Source organism: Tamandua tetradactyla, chromosome 7, assembly GCF_023851605.1.
Source record: "Tamandua tetradactyla isolate mTamTet1 chromosome 7, mTamTet1.pri, whole genome shotgun sequence".
In the NCBI taxonomy this organism is placed as follows: Eukaryota; Metazoa; Chordata; class Mammalia; order Pilosa; family Myrmecophagidae; genus Tamandua; species Tamandua tetradactyla.
Window position 1 is genome coordinate 63,788,239 of NC_135333.1, and position 22,974 is coordinate 63,811,212.

At 36.9% G+C, this 22,974-nt stretch overlaps 1 protein-coding gene and 1 long non-coding RNA gene across 9 annotated transcripts in view; one reads left to right on the top strand and one right to left on the bottom strand.

The window, feature by feature from the left end:
* WNK1 (WNK lysine deficient protein kinase 1) overlaps positions 1 to 18,337 on the bottom strand; it is a 194,163-nt gene extending 175,826 nt beyond the window's left edge. For 4 of the 6 annotated variants that reach the window (XM_077169635.1, XM_077169634.1, XM_077169633.1 and 1 more), the window contains exon 1: positions 16,497 to 18,334. In XM_077169635.1, the coding sequence (XP_077025750.1) occupies positions 16,497 to 17,261 (765 nt within the window). In that variant the 5' untranslated portion in view covers positions 17,262 to 18,334. Of the gene's footprint in view, positions 1 to 16,496 lie in introns of all 6 variants that reach the window. The other 2 variants (XM_077169637.1, XM_077169636.1) reach the window with 2 other exon arrangements.
* Positions 1 to 22,974, top strand: part of LOC143691329 (uncharacterized) — a 105,415-nt gene that overhangs the window by 46,811 nt on the left and 35,630 nt on the right. For all 3 annotated transcript variants that reach the window (XR_013179469.1, XR_013179467.1, XR_013179468.1), the window contains exon 2: positions 6,611 to 6,741. This is a non-coding gene — a long non-coding RNA (uncharacterized LOC143691329). The remainder of the gene's footprint in view (positions 1 to 6,610; positions 6,742 to 22,974) is intronic.

Here is a 22,974-nt window from a genome sequence, read left to right on the forward strand (position 1 = left end):
TATATAATGATACAGCTTTCGCAATGTGACTGTGGGATTGTGAAAACCTTGTATCTGATGCTCCTTTTATCCACCTTATCAAGAGACGAGTAAAACATACGGAATAAAAAAAAATACTACGGGGAACAAATGTTAAAATAAATTTAGTAGGTCGAAATTCTAGTGGGTCGAAATTCTAGTGATCGATGAAAGGGAGGGGTAAAGGGTATGGTATGTATGAATTCTTTTCTGTTGTCTTTTTATTTCTTTTTCTAATTGATGCAAATGTTCTAAGAAATGATCATGATGATGAATATGTAACTGATGATACTGTGAATTACTGATTATATATGTAGAATGGAATGATCATATGTTAAGAATGTTTGTGTTTGTTGTTACATTTTTAAAAAGAATTTTAAATCAATAAAAAATATAAATAAATAAAAATGCTTTTTTAAATTGCAACCATGTAATATTAATATTTATTCACTGAACACCTATTGGGAACTTTAATATGCTAAATACTCTACCATTTATCATTTCAAAAAAAAAAAATCACACCCACAGCAAGCTTTGCTTTCCTGCATATTAATTTAAATCAGCAATTAGAAAATAATACCCTCAAATGGCTTCTGTTTGGAAAGCCCACACCCAAAGAGAAGTTTCTTCAGTTACACAGCCCCAGAAAGGAGGGAATGAAAAGGAATGAAGGGAGTTTGAGAGGTAGATTTGCTAGGGCAAAAGGGGAGTTTAAGCGGATTCACCCAGATTAAGATTATGACCTCATCCCCACTAGGAGTTGCAGGAAGGGAATGGCTGATGGAGAAACAACAATGTAAGAACCAAAGCTTTGGAAAATTCTGCAAAACACCCTATTTTCAAAGATTCTCTGTAACCTGGGCTTCAAAAAAGGCTTTCATAAACAGACATGTCAACGACAAATAATGCAAATAGAAGACTGTAAAAGTTCTTTCCTGATAATGTTCTGGAGTGTATGAAGCTATCCAAGGTGGGATGGGGATGAGGTAGGGGATTCATGCAGGGAAATAAAGACTACATTAGGTAAAGACAAAAAATAGATTAAGCTCTATAGGAACAGGGTTTTTCTCTATTTTGCTAGGACAGTGCATGGGCACCTAGGAGGAGCTCAATAAATATTTATTGAACAAATATAAAACTCATCATGAGGAAGAGATAAAAAGGAAATATTCCAAAATTATACACTGGCATTGTCTTTTGGTGACAGAACTTCAGTGGGGTAATTTTGGTTTCTATTTTTCCATTTTCCTAAGCTGTCTATGAGAATGTATTACTTCTATAATGGGAAAAAAAACATTTAGGGAGCAGTTCCTCCTAACTGTATTAAGAATTTCTTACATTTTCAAAACTGTTTGGTATGCTCTAGAAGTAGGCTTAACTAAGAATTTAAATAAAGGAAGCAGACCTAGGTTATATAGGTCTGGGTAGGAAGTAGAAAAAGCACAGTAAGGCTTTTTCTCCTGTAGCTTAGACAATATACAAACTAAACTTCCTCAAAGAACTTTAAACATACTGTTATTAAATCCCCTAACACTTGGTTTTTATGAAACTCTCAACCACAATAACACTGTTCAAAAAACAAGCTCTTCATTTCAAGTATTCTGACAATGCCCAAAATCAGCTGTAAGAAGCAATGAATGAATTTTCTTGCAAATCTCTGAACAAAGGCTGAAAATGAACACACACACACAAGGCAATTTAGTTTTGCAATATATCAACCATGTCTTTTAAACTTCTGTTCAGAGTTACCAAATGCCTCAATCATCGATTTCCTTTGTTTAGTTCGAACTGAATGTTTGCATTTGTGGACCAAACATTGTATTTGGTTTTGTCTTACTGAGAAACATTAAAAAAAAAAAAATCCACACTGAAGTAATCAAGTGTTCATTTTAACCTCAAGATTCAAAACATAAATTTGATGTCCAAGTATCAAAAACAAATGTTAGTGTATAAACAACACTTTGTAGTTTTTAATCTAAAACCCTCAACATTTTCAATGGGAAATTTTTTGCTACGTAGTAAAATAGGCAAACTGCTGCACCGTAAGTATGATGACAACTAAACAAGAAAAAATCAAGAAACACAGAAATTAGTGTGTTACAATGATAACAAGGTTCATCTCTGGATGACGAATGCAGGTGATTTAATTTCCTTTTATATTTTTTTCTCTAATTTTATAATTTTTTATAATGATGATATGTTAAAGGGTGGTGTGACAGTGGCTCACTGGAAGAATTCTCACCTGCCATGCTAGAGACCCCGGTTCAATTTCGGGTGCCTGCCATGCAAAAAAAAGTTTAAAAAAATTACTTGTAATCAAAAGATGGTTACAAAAGCTAAGGTGAAAATAAATGAAGTATAATTCAGATAATTTAGTCAAAATCAAGTTAGCACACTAAGGTTTTCTGTCTATAAACAAAAAATGGCTGTCAAAAGCTCTAATACAAAAAGAAAACAGGCTTCTGATGTCATTAACTTACCATTATGAGTTTAAAAAGTATTGTCTTATTAGCAAATAAACCTGTAGATTTTCATTGGTAACAGAGATCATCAGGAGATAGAAATAGGGTAAAATACTGGGTAATTGCAGCTGAAGGGATACAGATTGTGCAACAGGACTGAATGTAGAAACACAGAAATGGACAGTACAATACTACCTAACTGCAATACAATTATGTTAAAACACTGAATGAAGCTGAACGTGAGAATGACAGAGGGAGGAGGGGTGGGGCACAAATGAAACCAGAAAGAAAGATAGACAATAAAGACTGAGATGGTATAATCTAGGAATGCCTAGAGTGTATAATGATAGTGACTAAATGTACAAACTTAAAAAATATTTTTGCATGAGGAAGAACAAAGGAACGTCATTACTACAGGATGCTGAAAACAGATGGTAATTAATATTTAAAAATTTCAACTTATGTGTGAGACTAAAGCAAAGGTTTATTTGGTACAAAATTTATATTTTGACTAGTGCATTTCCTAATACAACTTATGTAGATAGCTTGGTTGAACAACATAAGTACATGGAACCTTGGGTAGGACATGAGATTTTGTTGGTTTGTCCAGAGTGATGCCCCGATAAATCCCAGAGTGATTTGAACAGTGACTGAAAAGATACTTGCAAAGTCCCCTTCAGGGAATGGTGAGTAGGGGGGAAAATTCAACTTCCCCAAGTTGAATTCTTGATATTCTCACAAGCAGTACGGACAATCAAAGCTATAGGCTGAGCCCCCAATCTTGGGGGTTGTTCATACAAAACTTAACCCCACAAAGGATAAATCAAGCCTACTTTAAATTAGGCCTAAGAGTCACCCCCAAGAGAACCTCTTTCGTTGCTCAGATGTGGTCTCTCTCTCCAGCCAACACAACAAGCAAACTCACCACCCTCCCCCTGTCTAAGTGGGACAGGACTCCCAGGGGGTGTGGACCTTCCTGGCAACGTGGGATAGAAATCCTGGAATGAGCTGAGACTCAGCATCAGGGAATTGAGAAAACCTTCTCGACCAAAAGGAGGAAGAGTAAAATGAGACAAAATAAGTGTCAGTGGCTGAGAGATTCCAAACAGAGTTGAGAGGTTATCCTGGAGGTTATTCTTACGTATTAAATAGATATCACCTTGTTAGTCAAAATGTAATGGAGAGGCTGGAGGGAACTGCCTGAAAATGTGGAGCTGTGTTCCAGTAGCCATGTTTTTCGAAGATGATTGTATAATGACATAGCTTTCACAATATGACTGTGTGATTGTGAAAACCTTGTGTCTGATGCTCCTTTTATCTACCTTATCAACAGATGAGTAAAACATATGGAACAAAGATGAATAATAGGGGCAACAAATGTTAAAATAAATTTAGAGTGAAATGCTGGAGGGGTGGGAGGTATGGTATATATGAATTTTTTTCTGTTTTTATTTCTTTTTCTGAATAGACGCAAATGTTCTAAGAAATGATCATGATGATAAATATGCAACTATGTGATGATATTGTGAATTGCTGATTATATATGTAGAACGCAATGATAAAAAATTATGAACGTTTGCATTTGTTTGGTATTTAAAAAAAATTTTAATTCATAAAAAAGAATAGAGGGGAAAAAAGCATTGTCTTGGCATCTTAAATATATTAAAGCAGTTAAATGTATTTTCACTAATAACTTTTCACTAATTGTACAGGAACAACTAGTCTAAGGATTTAACTATTTTGAAAGAAATTATAAGCAGTTGAACTACAAATAGTGTTTCCTTAGTAAGCAAAAGATGTTAAAAACAAATTAACCTGTTTCTTAGTATCATTAAGATATGAATTTGGGCACTAAATTAGTTAACAAATTTAAGGAGCCACAACAACCATAAATTATTAAGGAATACAAAGCAGTAAGTTTATACATTCAGTATACATCCAAATACGCATTAGCATTTAACTAAAATAGAGAAAAATATTTACTAAATATTGAAATATTTGTAGGAAAAACTGACTTCTAGTACGCCCTTGGCAAACACTTAAAATATTCAAAGAATAAGACCATAAGTAGTATCATTTCTGATCCAGACATGCTGGTAGCAAATAACAAAAAGCAACATAAAAATGTTAAGTGTTGAATGCCAACTTTCATAATAATCAGGTATTAAAAGCACCACAAACCAAAAGAAAAAAACTTAAAACAAATTTCTGTGTTCAGCAACAGCAGAAATATTCTGGCTTGCAAAAGGCTAATAATGAAAGAAACCACAAGAAGGAAGGTGTTAACATATTTTTTTTAAAGGAAGTAGTAAACTTAACTTACTGCAGCATCAGCTGTTTCATAGCATTTCATATGAACAGAAGAGTTGAAGCAGTGGCCAACAGAAATGTAAGCTACATATGCAATTCCAAATGTTCTAGAAACATTTAAAATTAATATTAAGAATACAATTATGTACCCACTATATCTAAAACATCATCATTTCAACATGTAATCAATACCAAAAAAAGCTGAAAATTTATTATTTTTTTGTACTGTCTTCAAAATCCAATGTGTATTATACACATATTACCTCTCAATTTAGATGCTAAGTTCACATCTGAAATACTTGATCCATATTGTGAATTACTGATTATATATGTAAAACGGAATGATCAAAACAGGAATTGTGCTCGTTACGTGTTTTTTGGAATTAAAAAAAATTAAATTAAATTAAAAATTAAAAAAAAATTTTCAAAAAAAAGAGAAATACTTGATCCATATTTAGATTTCATACAATTTACAGTTGAAAATGAAGATTCATATAAACAAATCAGTCCAATCATACTTATAGGTTTTTCAAGAACTAAATCAGGGGTCAGCTTTAAATTTTTTTAATTAAATAAAATTTAAAATTCAGTTCCCTAATCATTAGATGCATTTCAAGTGCACAACAGCCACACTGGGCTAGTAGCCAACATATTGAACAGACAGGTCAAAGTGTTATACACTGTAAATTGACAAACTAACCAACAACTCCTAGAATATTTGGTGTTCAAACAAAATGGAAGTTTATATTAAAGCTGGTGCTCAAGCAGTAAAAACATGACATGACACATACAATTGAGAAAACAAGTAAACGAAACACTTAGAAAACAATTACTGAATTTGACACTCTGTCAAATTCATAGCAGATACCTGTTATTAATAGAGAATGTTTGGAGATGGGGGCTCTCCTCCATTATTATAATTCTTTCCTATAAAGAGATTCAAGGCAGTTAATACCATTTGTTTTTCTCTGCAGCTGAAAAGCTGCATCATACTCCCAAATGCAGCAGCAGCAGAAGGAATGTAGAAAGACAGCATTCTATAACTTCCTGCTATAATGTAATCTGAATTTATCATATATGTCATACTAACAATAATAATAATAAAAAAAAGACGGCAAATTAATTTTAAAAGAGTACTGCTGCCAGAAAAGAAGATGTTAGAGCAGAAAGGGATGATAGCCCTGTAGAGCTGGGGACCTGCATGAGGAGGGTACCTGCGAACACGGGATCAGAGGAGTTAAGAGATTGGCTACCTACAAGGGACTGTGCAAATTAGTACATTTATTTAGAATGATGGAAACCAGGTTTCTTACTCTTGGAGAAAAGAAGCATAAATATGGAAAATGGGAGAGCTAGAATAAACTCTATGTTGAAATGGAGCTAGAATAAACTCTATGTTGAAATGGAAAACTCTAAGTATCAATACAGATATAGAAAGAAATACAGGTATACAGAGTGAGAGAAAACAAGAAGCACATGAATATATGTAAGTTCTAATTCTTCATGAGAGAGCCTGGAAACAGCAATAAACACTCCACTAGCCAGGAGCATGAGTACCACCCAGATCTTTTTTTTTCCTAAATACTATTCTTCACAAAAAGGAATACAGGTTCCTGGAGAAATGGCTAGTCCAGGACTAGGGTGGGGAAAGAACAAGACAAATTTCTAACATCTTGTGCAGAAAGTAAGTATGTGATCAAAGAATGATAAAATACATTAAAAACAAGGACATGGAAGGTAGCTTGAAAGGGTTTCCCACTGGGACAGCTGTATGCTTGAAAAGTATTTCACTGTAAAAAGTTTTGTTCTTTTTTTTTTAGGTATTACTGCATCAAATCATGTGAAAAGGGCAAAAATTATATTGTGTAACATTTAACTAAGTACTGGTTGTTGAAGAAGTCTTTATTTATGAAGAGGAGAAGAACAACAGATGTCTAAAACATTAAACAAGGTATACAAACAGAACATAAACTCAGCAAAAACTTGGGAAATTCTATAACTGTGACATTTATAGATGGTATGCATTTTCACTTCTGTTCTTAACAGGCTAGTCAAGATTCTATCATAGAAATTAAAGCTATGCTTTAGCCATATGAGGTTCATCAGCAAAATATCATTTAGTCCCCCATTCAGAGGCAAAAAAACCCCCACAAAATCCATGAAAACAAAGTAATTGGTAAAATGTAATGCAGACAATTTGTCCACCAAAAGTAAAATTTAAACCAGCACTCTTAAGTTGGAGGGTACCTGGCTAAGCAGAATAAATATTTATTTTGAGAGGACAACCATTTAATAATTGCTAATAGCTTTTTTATCTAGGTAGAAAAGAGAGTGTGCTAGAAGTCACCTTCTCTGTTCTGCAAAGAATCAATTCAGTGGACCTTCTCGGTAACGTCATTGAAGCAAATAGACACCATGGAAAAGTAGCGTACAGCAGGCTGTATTTTTGAGTTGATAAAAACTGTTCCTACCAATATGAAATAGCAGTGAAGAGAAGGTGGTGTGTAGGAATATGTTTAAAAAAAAAAGCTAAACTTTTCTGGCAAGCAATTGAGGCTTCAAGGCTTCCCTTTTAAGTTTAATATTAGACGTTCTCTGATAGACTTCCAATGGCCCTGAATGAGATCTACTGACAGGAACTTTTCTCTACCCTAAATATATACAGTAAAGGAACTCACCTTGAAAGAGAGAAGAATGAAAGCCTAAACCTGGATTTAGGGACAAAAGAGAGAGGGTAATTTGCTGTGTCACCGAAGCTGAAAACTTTTCTTGACCCAGCTACCCTAATCACAAATATTTTGAGAAATCCACCATATTTTGAGACATATTATGAATGAGATCTTGTATGCCCAAGCATAGATTACTCCTGGTGTAATAAGGTTAGGGTTTGTCTGCCATCAAAGAATCATTTCAGTGTGAAGGACATCCAGGAGTCCAGGCTTAGGGGATGATATGCTTATTATTTGTGCCGGTGGGGTCTCAACAAATAATATAAACTGATAGCAAACTGATCAAAAGAGTCATGTAGGCTATACCTACATTATTCCTAAAATTGAAACTCACAAACCCTAGAAATGCATATAAAATTATTGATAAGCATGGCTTCCTTTTTTTTTTTTTTTGCGTGGGCAGGCACCGGGCATCCAACCTGGGTCTTCCGCATGGCAGGCAAAAACGCTGCCTGCTGAGCCACAGTGGCCCACCCGCGGCTTACTTTTTAAAAGAACATCTCAAGAAAAAGAAAAACCCTTAACCTTCAGTCTACAATCTTTTATATCCTGATGATAGGCATCAACAAATAATAAGCAGAAGTCATCTTTACCAGCCTTAAGATACTTTCACTCAAATTAAATGCCCTAAACTAAATAAAACTGCACCAACAAAGCAGATTCCAACAATCTCAGAATTTCACATTAACACCTTAGTTATTCAGACATTACTTAGAAGAAGCACAATGAAAAACCAGAAAGCCAGAAAAACCTGAGCAGCCCAAATACATTATGCCAAAGCTACTAAAATTTACTCACAGCTATTACTCCTCGAGTCATAAAAACAATTCTAACAAAACTGGCAATTCAGTTGCCCAGTCTAGAGAAAATCAGAAACAACCATTAATAAGGAGCCTGATACAAATAAGCTAAAAGCACCAAACAGTGACAAACGGACAAACCATAAATTTGAGGGTGTGGATGGGGGGAGTTGGGGCAAAAAATTTTTCAAAAGCTTAGCAGTATATAGAAGGCTTTACTGTAAATGCATGCATGATACTCATCACTCAATAGCCCATGTTCTATTATTAGCTAATGTAACAATTGGTGCTCTTAATCATTCTCTGAAGAGATCTAGATACTCAATTTTTTTAAAAAGGGGAAAAAAAGAGACACACTTTAAGAATTTTACCAAATTATTAATACAAACAGGTTTGCTACAAAAAGAAAGAAAACTGCAGTTATCTGGAAATCTCACTAGAGATGAGGGAACACCTTATTCCCATAACAATGCTGACTAAATTAAACATTCCTGAGGATTTCAAAACATAATTACGTAATTTATATGAGACTTCTATTTGGAAAATAAAGAGGGCCAAATTCTCCTCAACAGCATATATAATATGTCAAAATAAATAGTGAAGAAAAAAAGAGCTTAATAGGGTAAAAAGAAAAAAGCCAATTCATACTGTCAGTATCAAAAACTATACTAACCTTAATCTCCAAAGTAGCTAAAACTAAATCTTATAGAAATTTTACAATGATAATCAATGTCGCAATCATTTGTACTCCAAATCCTTTTTTTTTTTTTTTGCTTTCCTTATGAGTAAAAAACAACAGTGGTACCTAATCATTGTTAAATTTAAAAATGAACGCTCTTCATACTTAGATGTCATCTAGAGACCACTGACAAAAACCCTACTAAAACTATAGTCATTCAATTTCCTGCTATCAGATGGAATTTTGATACACATCAACTACTAGAAATAATATTCCTTCGGTTTAAACACTTAAACTGAACTAACACATTTTCTGTGATAACCAATGTAAATCGCACATGAAAAATTTTTATTTTTAACAGGCCAAAAAGTTAACAAAACGAACCTGTCATCCCTCTATAGAAAACGTACCCTGTTTGGCTGAAAGGCTATTTAAAAAGAGATTTGTTTCAAGTATAAAAGGTTTAAAAAACTCAATAATAAATTATAATTGCTAACAAAGCAAAAGGACTTAAAATTCCTCTAGAACTCAAACTTCTTTCTTCTTGGTTTAACTAGAAAGTATTTTGTAGTGGAAAGAAAAAAAACAAGGACTCAGATATGCCATGTGATCTTCAAGTTACAAAGCCTGAGTTAGTCCCTCGGCATAAAATTAAGAAAATGTCTGCCTTGTATTATAATTATGAGATCACAAAATAATATGCCATGAGCACAGCACTGTGTTTGTCACAAAAAAGGGGGTGCCTTATTATTATTTATTAATTGTTAACTACTAATAATATCTTTACAAATTAATTGGCAAGGAACGCTTTGCAAATACTTCTTAAAGGTCAGGCCTTAAGTATATACAATATTTATGCTTTTTTTGGTGTGTGTGTAGAAAAGTTCATTTTGATCACACCCGCAAAAATCAAAATAATTCAGAACCTTCTTTTAATGGAGTTTTATTTAAAATTAGGTTATTTCTTCAAATTAGGCTATTTCCTCAACACATTAAGATGGTTATTTCACAAAGATACTCTACTTACAAAGTATACACATCACCATACTAATAGGCAACTGTAGCATGAAGGCCAGTACTATAGGAAAGAAACAAGCTACTGAATCACCACATTATCCAAACTCATCAGCAAAGATTCTGGAAGACAGTGAATAAATGGCATAAAGTATGAAATTTAGTTGAATTTAATTATCACAAAGAATAATCAAAACTAAAGCAGAAACTGACTTAGAACAGACTCTTAAGATAAATACTAAGGCAGAGAAAGCAGACAAAAAATCTTATGCTTATAATATAGCACATGTTATGCTAAAGGTCCATTATTTATTTATTCGTATGCTGTATGATAGGGGTCACATTTCATTCTTTTTTCATGTGAGTATCCCGTTATTGCACGACCATTTGTTGAATTTGGCTCCCACATGGTAGGTGAGAATTCTACCACTGAACTATCATTGCACCCCCAATATTTTAATTTTTAAAGAGCTTTCCTTGTTAAACTATCCTTCTCATCCTTGACGGCTCCTTTTATTCACCTAATCTTCCTTGCTCCATATTCATTTCATCTTTACTTCCAGGCTTTCTTCACCTATTTCTTTAAACCCTATAGCAAATTCTCCACTTTCCTGAAGCTGTAAGATCACCAAGTATCTGAAGCAAGTATGACAAGTTAACCTTTTTAATTCTGCATGTATATGTGAGTTTGTGATTACGTTCTTTTCACTTGTATCTCTTTTCTAAAAAAAAAAGACTACCTTTTTACTAATAGAGAATATATTTTCAAAATGTATAAATTAAGTTATAAAATCACCTCTTTCGACTCTTAAAAGGGTGAACTTCATAGTACGTGCATTATATCTCAACAAAGTTATTATTAAAAAATTAAAAAGCACAATTCAACACAACTAACTTGGGTACTCAAAATGTGGCTAGTGCAATTAAGGGACTAAATTTTATTTCATTTTAATTAATTTAAGTAGCCATGTGTGGCTAGCAGATACTGTACTGGACACTGAACAGTGCAGAATTCTAGGACATCACCAATAACTTACATCTATTTATGTGTTCTTCCCTTATTCAACCCTCCCCTCTCACTTAGGTAATACTCAATTTTGTTGCTAATGACTTACTAGTCAAAAGCAGTAAATAATTTCAACTGCCTAACTAATCTCTAAACTTCTGTTTTACTCCTTCTTAAAAACCAATTCTCCACAATTACTACTTTGCAAATGTGACCAATTAACTTTGCTGCTTAAAGCTCTCCCATTACTCAATTACTCTTTACTACCTTTAGATGATTTGGAGGTGGGGGGGTGGAGTGGGAAGGTATAGGTGGGTAGGTAGATAGTTCAAAGAGTTTTTAGCATAATGGTGTTGTAGGAAAGCTTCAGAATTTTGAAGACATCAACTGTTACATTTTCCAAATTTACCTTAATCCACAATGACCTATCTAGCAGCCTGAGTAAAGAGATTATCCACATAGAAATGGATATAACAGGTTATTTAACTCAAAACTAAATAACTATGAAAATGATCTCCTTGTTCTTTATTTTTTTTTTTTACATGGGCAGGCACTGGGAATTGAATCCGGGCATGGCAAGCAAGCACTCTTACCTGCTGAGCCACAGTGGCCTGCCCTCCTTGTTCTTATTCTAAGCAATCTACTTACCTATATGTACTGATAGGCTGTGCACATTAATAATTATTTGATTTACTAGTTTTATTTCCTATTGTTTAGCTTATACACTGGCACACTGACAAAAGTAAGTTGTTTTTCTCCAAGCTGAACCTTGGGTACACAAAAGGCATCAAGAGAAATTACAGCACGATTTTTCTTGACTAACTTGAATATGATGATTATAGCAAGGAGATTTCCAAACCTAAACCATTCTTAAATTCCTGGGAAAACTGATGACTAAAAGCTTATCTTTAGGTTCTTTTCTAAAAACCATTAAACATGTTCATTAAGCGCAGCGCATTTAATAAAATCACAATTTTGCAATGCCAAGATTCAAGCCACTACATCAAAAAGTAAGTTCTTTATAAAAGTTCATCTGAAAATCTAAATTAATAAAAGTCAAGGTGGTGATTTATGCCCAATTAAGTGAAAGTCAACCACAAAACTAAGCAAATTACTCATACTTTTCCTTCATGTAGAAAGTATCAATACTCATTATTTTCAAAACCACGTACAAAATTATGTCCGCCACCTCTCAAAGGCATAATCCTCTTCCAAATAAAAACACTCTTCAGAAGAGCTTCTGGCAATTTCTCTCCATCTGAAAAACTGCTCTGCTTTTAAGATTTGATAAAATTACTAAACTGAGGAAGCAAAATGCTCCTAAAACCCAACTTCAACTAAGAAGTTACAGATATTCAATAGACTCACATAACTGACAATTTATGGCCTTCAAGAAGACTTCTTATTAAAAGTACCTTCACACAACTTTTCAGTTGATACAACAATCCTGTGAAGTTATTAAGACATATTACTAATAAATTAACAATACAGATTAAATTCCTTAATCAAGGTCCGATAACTGGGTAACCTAGAACCCAAATCTTCTCTTTAGTGCTTTTTTCCATTATACCACATTCTATTACACCATAGTAAATTCTCCAAATACAAGATTAAAAAGAATCTGTTGTAGACCAAAGAGATCCAAGGATAATGGATGAAACAACCCTGACATCTACAATTATTTCTAACTTAAAACAGAAAAAAAAAAGGACTTTTATTAAAGTATTTTGAGCACCTACTAAAGTTTTCAAAGGACTGAAAGACTAGTGGAGTAACATATAAAAAATTTCAATTCAATGTGATAAATACTATGAGAATTATATATAGGATCCACCAAAAGGGAAAATACTTTCCAGATAAGTGTTAAAGAGATAAAACAAAAATTTTAGTAAATCCTGTAAATAAGCAGTTCAGAAAGGCTAGCATTTAGGAAAGTGATTCGTCATGAAATTAGAAAATTAGGCAGGGACCAGATAAAGTTAAGGAATTTCAAAGGACCAGTGACATCATGCCAAATCCAATATCCTGCCATTATAAAAAAATGGCAGCACAGTAAGTTTTGCTACATGATTTTCAAACATAAATGTAAGCAAAAATCAAATAAAATTCATATATATGTACATACATCCTCAAAAGGAAAGCCTAAGAAAAGGTGTTGAATTATCATCATAGTTAAAGTTTATGTGCCAGGCTTGTCCTAAGGGTTTTACATATATTAGTTCATTTAGCAACCAGAACAATCTATGAAGTAGGTGCTCTTACATTTTACAGATAGGAAACTGTAGCATCATACCTACCCAATGTGACACAATTATGGAGCTAAGCCAGGATTTGAATCCAGGTAGAGTAGTTCTTAACTACTACATTATTCTGCATAAAAGTAAGACTCTCTTCAAACTAAATTCAGGTGATGCTAAATTTCTCACCTACTCCTGCAGACCACGTTGGTCTTATACAAAAATCAAACAAACAAAAACAGCAATAACAACAATAAAAAATGCAGGTTACTAAAAATACATCAACACAATTTAAAGAACAGATATAGCAAAGACCTAATAATTACAATTGTTATGAGTTTTTTTCTCATATTATACTAACATTTTTAGAAACTTTATATTGAGCCTAGTCACTGTTGGCTACTTTTAAGCTTTATCTAAAAAATTAAAATGCTACTAGAAAACAATAGGTTTAGGATGATTTCTGAAAATGAGAGCCCATTTTTAGTTGAAGGTTTCCAGAGACTAATTAGGATGACTTTCAAATAACAGGGATACTGCACTACAATCTGAATGTCAAGGAATGAACTCGGCAGACAAGACAAATTTGTTTTACATAAAACAACCTCTTTACAAGTTCTTGCACTATGAACAACTGTGTAGTAAAGGTCCAAAAAAAGGTAAAGTAAGAGAAAATGCAAATATTATTTAAATCCCTAAAACTAAATCCCTAAATACAATTCTCGATTCCTGTGCCACAGAGGGTTACTTCTTACAGCATGTATTTATATATATATATATATTTTTTTTTTTTGCATGGGCAGGCACTGGGAATCGAACCCGGGTCTCTGTCATGGCAGGTGAGAACTCTGCCTGCTGAGCCACCATGGCCTGCCCTACAGCATGTATTTAAATTTAGATGTATTTAAAATCAAATCTTACCTAGTCAAAATTATCCTGCCTCTAATTCTATTCTGTGTTTAGAAGGGACAAAGGATTATTTCAAACAAGGAAGCAATCAAACATTTCTTTAATTTGCATAGCAGCTATCCTTAAGTAAAGGTAAAGGAGTTATCTGAATTTTGCCAACACTAATCAGTGAATCAGAATTAAAATATTCAGATGGTAAGATTCAGTTCAAAGAACTATTTTAAGAACTAGAGCAAAGAAATGTTATGGTTTCTTAATCACAGAACCACATCCCATTTCTTCAACATTGCTAAACTTTTCATAAAACATTAACATCATATACTCATAATGGGACTCACTTTAACTTCCTAAAAGCCAAAGAGTGAGCACTAATATATACTGGAGCTTTAAAAAAAATTATGATTTGACCTCTCCTTTCAGGTAGATAAGAAAACAACCTCTTCAATCTGTAATGCATCTGCTGAACTCACTAATAGGAGCCAATCTGGTGGAAAATCTGCTTAAAGTTTCCTTTAAATCATTTCTAATGTCCATGTATAAACGTCTTCTTAAAGCAAATTATACTGTTTCTTAAAAAACATGACCTACAAAAAATTTTTTTAATCTATATAAGTATAAAAACAAACAAACAAAAAAAAAGAAATGATCATGTGATGAACACACAACCATGTGACGATATTGTGAGTTACTGACTATATACCAAGAATGGAATCATTATATGGTAAGAATGTTCATTTTTCTATGTTGTTATGTTTTAAAAAATAAAAGAAACTAATTTAAAAAAAAAACCATCCCTTCCTAGAAAAGCAATATAAACTCAGGCTAAGCCCAATAATAACATCTTCTGCCCCAAGACAACAGAATATTATATTAAGCCACATTATCGGCTTAATAAAACCAGGTAAAGAAATCTGCATCGTAATACTCACAGTATCTCAGTCATCTCTTAAGATCCTGTAAACCCAAAGGGCTCAGACCTGAGTATGACTGACCAATAAGAATAAAGTTATAGTTAGACAAGTTTTCTTTTTAAGGCCTGCCTATTTTTCCAACTCAAAACCACTATAAAATGAAGTGTTTATTTCATAATGTCTTAAATATTCTGTTATCATTAACTGGCTGATTTAAGAAATTATTAGCCTTGTCAGTTTTTAAGTTCTACATGCTGTGTTAATTTTTTTTCATATTTGATGTGGCCTTGGTCATATGGAAGCTGGTATTCAAAGGGTTAAGTGTTTTAGACTATTAGCCCATGGATAAAAGAAGTCCCCACATCACTGTGACTTTTCATTTCCTATTTCAACTCTCAACTTTTCTTGGCAAGAAGAATATCAATAATGCCGTTTTTCATGTACAGTGTACTCCACTTTTTCATTCAGTAAAACTCTGCCTCTAATAATCTATGCTAACTTCTTTCTTAGAACATACTTAGAATCAAGCTGCTACCTCAAGCAACAAGTAGCCCAAACTCAGCTATTTAAACCTAGAATATTCTTGTCGACCAAAATGACACATCATTATTTACACCGTGAAAATTTCCTTGAGGTTTTAAGAAAGCACTGTGACTCCTGGAAAAATTTCACTCAAAAACCCTTTATAACAAGATTAAATCAACAATAATAACATTACAACTCTCAAACCACACAAGTTTACATGGCACTTGCACTATTCACTGTATAGTGAATGTGCTGAAGATACTGTAGTCTTGATTAGCAATGTCAGATCACTGCTACCTATCATAAAACTCAAGCATCATTTGGTGGGACCCTAATCAACATTTATTGTGCCTTACTGGTCCCAGAGCTTTTAGCCAAACGAAGAAAAGAAAGTCTTTATTATAATTATTTCTATTGAATTGCCTGTGTTACCATGTAAGTTATATTCACAGGAAGGTCATGCATGAATAAGGTTGTGTACATTTTCTTTAAAAAGGAAAAGCCTGAACACAGGGATGGAAACACACATCTAACATACCATCACGGTAGAGCCTATGGAGAGACTGAAATGCATAGAGCAAGAAGACTCTGTACTTTCCTAAAAGTCCTTTCAAAAACTTCCCCACTAGACAATACATTTGCATCTAGATGACTTTCACCAACCTCTTACTAGTAGCAAATGCCTTTGAGTACAATAATTCTTAATCTATCCAAATACCTAGGTGCATGCTCCAAATTCTCATTTCAGACTCTTTCGAAAGTTGGCTCCCCCACCCACTAACAGGGAACAGTTAGAGAAGAACATGTAAAGGGTAATCTCGATAATAAACTGGCTTAACCAATCCAAATTTGGAAATCCAAACCACCCTAAAATAAAGAAGTAGGTAGAACCTTACCTGCAGTTCACACCAGGCGACCTCCACGGTGGTTTCAGTGTCCAGACCCTTGTAGACTGTCTTAAAGGAGCCTCTGCCAATCTCGATGTCAAATTTAAGAAAGCGGCCGTCGTTGGACATTCCCACGGCCTTGGTCTCCAGCTCTTCGATGTCATCCTGTTGTTGGCTCCGTTCCTCCTGCGAGTCCCTGACGCCGCCGCTGCCACTTCTCCCCGAAGGAGGCTCCTCTTTGCTCCCCACATGGTTTGGCTGGGAAGCCGGGCGGTCTTTGCTGGTACTACTGGGGGCAGCGGAGGCGGCAACGCTCGCGCGGGTGGGCTCGTCCGGAGCGGCGGCGGCGGCGACAGCTGGAGGTGCCTGGGCCAACTGGGAAGCGGCGGAGGCGGTCAAGGTCTCCTCCCGGTGCGGCTCTGGTGGAATACTCTGCGGAACAACCGCGGGGACACTGGGCTGGGGAAGAGAAAGAGGAAGTCCAGGCAGTTCCAACGCGGTGGCATTGGAGTCGCAGATGACGCTCCGGCGGAAGAAGCGGTGCTCCGTGGTGGTCGTGGTCGCCGCCGCCCCACGGCTGTCCTTGTCCATAGTGTGGCGGCGACGCCGATACTCCTCAGTCCTGCCAGTCCCAGCGTCGGCCCCCGCAGTCGCCAACTTCTCCCCCACGGAGGAATCGGAGCTAGAGCCATTCTTGGGGGAAGGCGCCGGCGGCGAGAGGAACAGCGAGCTGGGAGTACTGCTCTGCTTCTCTGCCGGCGCGCCGCCAGACATGGTCGGTGCGCTGGAGAGGGGCGAGCCGGCTCGAATTGGTAAATGAAAACGAGATGAAGGGCAGAACCGGAGGAGTGGTGACGGTCTGGAGGGCTCCGCTGCTAAAGCTCCCTCCGCCCGGTGGGCTCGTATCTATTGGGACGACTCCTCACTCAGCACTGACAAACCACTCCGAAGGAGAGGCGGGACGCTGGGCCCAGTTGAGGCGGCTGCTGACTCTGAGACTGCTGCGGCTCACAGGGCGGGCTCGTCAGCGGGCGATCCAGGAGCTGAGCCACGGGGGTTAGCGCCTCACGGTCCGCATCCATCCTGCGGCGAGGGGCGGCCGGAGAGGCTGTAGTAGCGGCCGCGCCGCAGTCATGAGGGGCAGGGCAAGAAGCCGGCGCCTAGGTAAAGCGGATACGGCGACCGCTCCAGCTCCCCTCCGCCGCCGCCGCTTCCCGACTTGGCGGGCTAGGCCCTGACGGAGGCGGCGCGGCAAGGACCGGACGAGCACGGACACCCGGGCGGTGTCGGCTCCAGGGCAGAGAGAGTGGGAGGGGCCGAGGGGCCGAGGACCGCGAGGGGAGGCCGGGCCCGGGGGCTCCCGCGGATCGGTGCGCCACCTCCTCCCACACGCACCCCCAAATCAGGGGCGAGGCTCACAGGGCGTCCATCGCCCCGATGGGAAGGGCTAACGCCTCGAAGCCTCGGCGCCTGAGGAGCGGGCCCCCCCTTCCCCGAGGCCTCCCCGCCCGCCCCGGGCCTGGCAAACCCTCGTCTCCTCCCGGGCCGGTGCCGGGGGCTGACTGAGGGAGGGAACGGTGGGGAGGGGAGGGCCGCTCGCTGCGGGGCCTGAGCTCCGCTGCTTCTCTGGACCAAGAGTAGAAGAGGCCGAGAGGACTGAGTGAAGGGGATAGGGAGAGAAGGGAGTAGTCACCCCCACCAAGGAGCCTTCTGTCACCGGAGATGGGGGTGCAGAGAGACCGAGTGAGTAGAGCCGCGTCCGCCCGGGAAACTCTCCGCGCTAAATGGCGCCGGGAGTCTGAAGCCTCCACACAGCCCGCTCAACCCCGCCCCCCGCCGTCTGGGGCAGCCCCACCCCCACCGCGCTCGCCCAGCTCTCGCGCAGGCGTGCGGGTACCGTGGCTCCCTGGGATTTGTAGTTTAACATCCCAAAGGAGGAAAGCGACTGAGGAGGAAGAAGCCTACGGCTTCCGTGATGCCCTGCGGTGGCTTTAGGCTGATGCCTCGTGGGAGTTGTCGTTTTCTTTGAAAAGCTCTCTTTCTGGAAGGCTGATGGAAGCGTCATCGTGGGTCGAAACCCCGTCCTATAGTCTGCGCTAGCTTAGAAAATCATTATTTAGGGATTAAGTGCGGAAGAAAAGAAGGACAAAAAAAAAAAGGAGGAGAGGGAGAGAGGAGAAGAGGAGAGACTCCCATAGTTCTCTGCTGAGGCGAGAGGGCTCTTAGGGTTGCCATGCAATGAAAAATGATCTGTTGTTCATCTTTAATCGAGCGAGCCGCAGTATTGTTGAGTGACTGTAGGAGTTGGGGGGTGGAGGGGAAGGGCAAAGTAGGGTGTCCAGAGCCTGAGCTCCGACAGCCAGAGAAGCACAGACTCCTTCCGTAGGGTGAAAGAAACTTTGTGAAGATTGCACATGAGATTAATGTCGATCAAATGGGTTGGAGGAGACAGAACTGTCTTCTATTCTCCCTTTCATGACTCTTAAGGCCGCATTCTCAGCGCCAGCTCCAAGGCTCTAGTAAATGGACTACCCTACTGGATTCCAGGATCATAGTGAACTCTGTCTATGCTTTCTGGGGGGGGGGGGGGGGGGGCGAATGCAATGGGAGGCAGGGTCGAGAAAAGACAATCTACATATCTTTGGGTTTTTTCTACAAACTTGAGAAAACTGAATTGACTTCTGCCTATGTATTTGGTTAAAACTTATTTCCATCTTCCTTTCGCTTCGTGGATTACTAAAACAACATTCCCCTCTTTCTCTAAGGTCCCTGAATGTATACATGTAATTCATACTAAGGCTGTGAACAGAGTAGTGGGTCCTTACAGTTCACAGTAATGGAATGCTTTTCTTAAAAGCATCTTTGTGCTCCCTGGACCCCTTTGCTCCTAGCAACTACTCAATATTGCATAGGTGATGAGCACCAGGGGGCACCAGACAGAGTAGGAAGCCAGACTTGGGAGCCAGATGGCAGTTAAAAAGCCTTAGCCCAACGGGTAAGAGCGGGAAGCACTTAAACGTACGCAACCGCATCAGAGCGTCGGCGCGCTGCCTGCCGTCAGCCCCCGCGCGGAGCAACCTCCGAAGCGCACATCCTAGCCGAGGACCCTGCGAGAGGAGTAGTTTGGAAGCGCCTTGACAGAAGATTCGTTAGCACTAGGTTTCCTAGGAAATGCCTACAGTTTATCTGATGAGCTTCACTTAGGTCTCGCCATACAATTCATATTAACTCATCTGGCGCATAAAAAAGTTACGCTGATTTATTCAGATTTTTATTACAGTTGCACTTTCAGCTTTACAAAAAAAATTGTTTTAAAACCAAATGTTTAAAAAAAGTTGTTAGGAATGTTAAAATAAATTTAGTTTGAAATGCTAGTGACCAATGAAAGGGAGGAGTAAGGGGTATGGTATGTTCAATTTTTTTTTCTGTTTTCGTTTTATTTTTCTGTTGTCTTTTTATTTATTTTTCTGAACTTATGCAAATGTTCTAAGAAATGATCATGACGATGAATATGCAACTATGTGATGATATTGTGAATTACTGATTATATATATAGAACGGAGCGATCATATGTTAAGAATGTGTTTCTTTCTTGTAATATTTTTTTAATTTAAAAAGTTAGGTTTCTTAGCTGGCAGGTTATGAACGTTTTGAAATACAAATTCATTAGGGGCAACTAGAGTAGTAAAATATTAGAATTCCACTGTTTTTAGAAAATGTATCTTTCATTCATTTGTGAACAGCGAATCTCATTACTGTTACAGTAAATCTCATTATGATAAATATCCAACCATAAACTTAATGTAAGCAAGGGAAGAAATGACGTTAAAACATTTCTGGTACTTCTTCAGACCGCTTTTTAGCACTTGTCCAATTGTTGCTTTACTAATCTGCTTTTAAACATAAAGCAAATAATTATGACTTGATGAGTTAAAAAAAAAACAGTAAATCACAATATTCACTTTTTGATGCCATAGAAAACGAGGATATTTCTGTATGAATAGTCATTAAAAGACTTTGTCAGACATAACTTTTCAATCAGGAACAACTAAATTAATTGTAAATAATTCCATTAACTATTGACTTTGAGACCACACTTCACCCACATAGCTTTTTTTACCAGTGCGGTGTTAGCTTTACTATGAAAACAGGTACAACTTTTTTATGTTGGATATACCATATTGTGTACAATGGTTAGATTCAAAAGTTATACTGTTTATTTTAAATATTTTACTAGACTCTTATTTGCTCAGTTTTCTTTTTAATGCTTACCAACCTCCAGTTAAAATGATATTTTCTGTTACTCATTACTATAGTCCCTAATAAACTTCTTTTCTCTGCCATTTTAATTATCAAAGTAAAGAGCTGACCCCTCTATAATTCATATAAAACATCCAGTGACTGTAAGTAACAGTTGCAGAAAGAACCTTGAATACAATGGATGCACTAAGCTCAGAGGTTTGATTTCTGACATTTAGGTCCATGCTTTATTCTCTCTCACAATGTTCTTTATTCTCCCTAGTCTTTGTTCATTTTCTTACATTGATTCATGTTTCTTTCCATTTCCCATCCATTCACATTTTATACTTGCATGGTCCCTGCCTTTGGTGACTGTCTAGCACTGAAAGACAGAGATAGCTTTGATTTAGACAGTGGTTGAAGTATCCTGAACTCACAAAATCTACCTTATGTTTGACATTGCATAATTTATTGGGTAGCTTCTTGAAATGTAGGGAGAAAAATATCAGCTTAAGAACATTTCTCTTTTTTATCTTCCTTTTCCTCATTTCCTAAGCTCCTTTGTCTTGCTTGTGGATAGTTTTATTTTACCCCCCTCTTGTCTGGAACTCCAGGAAGAAGGTAATCAGGCTGTTAAACAATGAAGAATCTATTTTTTTTCTTACTGTTTTTATTATAAATGAAATAAAGGGAATAGGACTTGCACTATATCCAAGTGTATTATAAAACCATATAACCAAACTTGGACGGTATTAAAATAAGCAGTGGAATCGAAGAGCGAGTACAAAAACAGTCTCGTGTGTATAGAAATTTAGTATGAGGGAGATGGAATTCAAACTCAGTGGAGGTTTGACAAATAATGTTTGGACAATTAGTTATTCATTTGTAAAACAAATTAGGTTAGATTCTCAACTCATACCATTTACAAAATTTATTTCCATATGTAATAGAGAGCTAAAAATCTTTTTAAAATAAAGCTCTAATGCATATTAGTAATATAGATATGGGATAAGAAAACTTCCAAGAACAATCCAAGAGCAATAAAGAAAAATATTTGTATTAAAATTGACAACTCTGTTCAACAAAGCATAAGTGAGAAGCTGGCAGAGAAACTATGGAACTTATATTAAAAAAGACCAATATTCAAACTATATATATAACACCTTAAATCACTGAAAAAAAGAGAAAACGCTACAGAAAAAAGAGCAGAGGAGATGAAAAGATAATTTAGAAAAGAGGAAAAGCAAATGACAAAAATAAGCATGAAATACTGAAACTCAGTAATCAGAGAAGTGCAAATGAAAAGATATTTGCCCCTCACAAAACTGCCGAAATGTTTTAGAATTTATAAGTGCCAAGTGTGGGCAAGAGTGTGGGGAAACTCATGTGCTGCTAATGACTATGTAAATTAGCATAACCTTTTTTGAGGGCAAATTATTAGTACTTATTAAAAATGTATAAAATGATTAAAGGAGATTACTTGTGGGGAGTGCTCATATCTGTATGGTGTGAATTTCTTAATGTAGTCTCACTTACTGCAAATGATTTGGAAACAATAGAATAAGGAAGAAAATCAAAATCACTAGCTACCCTACTAATCAGAGGTATCAGTCTTTAACATTTAGACATATTTCTCTCCAGACTAATAAAAAAAATGTTTACAGTTATGTTGCAACCATTTCAGATGTCATTAAATATTCTTTGGAAACGATTTTAATGGCTGCATGGTATTTCATCAAATGACAAAACTAAGTGTAAATTCATTACATCATTTAGAGAAAAACACACGAAAACTACTTTTTAAATGGAAAACCATATCGTGTTTCTGGCTTTAATAGTCTCTCACAGGAAGGTATCAGAACCACAAATATGATTGTTAGGGTATTCCACCTCCACACTCCATCAGACCTAGATGCATTTTTGGAAATGTTCCTCAAGTGATTTTGATATGCCCCTTTCTATTTCCTCCATGATAGTAGAGAATCATTGCTCTGTTACCAAGTTAAATTGATGTCAGCTAGTACATTGGATGAAATGTCAGAAATAAAAAGACAAATATTATCATGCCACACTCATATGGACTAACTATAATATACGAACTCAGAGAATTGAAATCAAGAGCATGCATTATCAGGTTGAGGCCTATTGTAAAGGTCCAAGATTGTAAGCTCTTACAGCAGTCACATATATTCAGGAGTTGTAACTCTTATTTTTAAACTCAGTGATAACTGAGCTATTTGTGTATAAC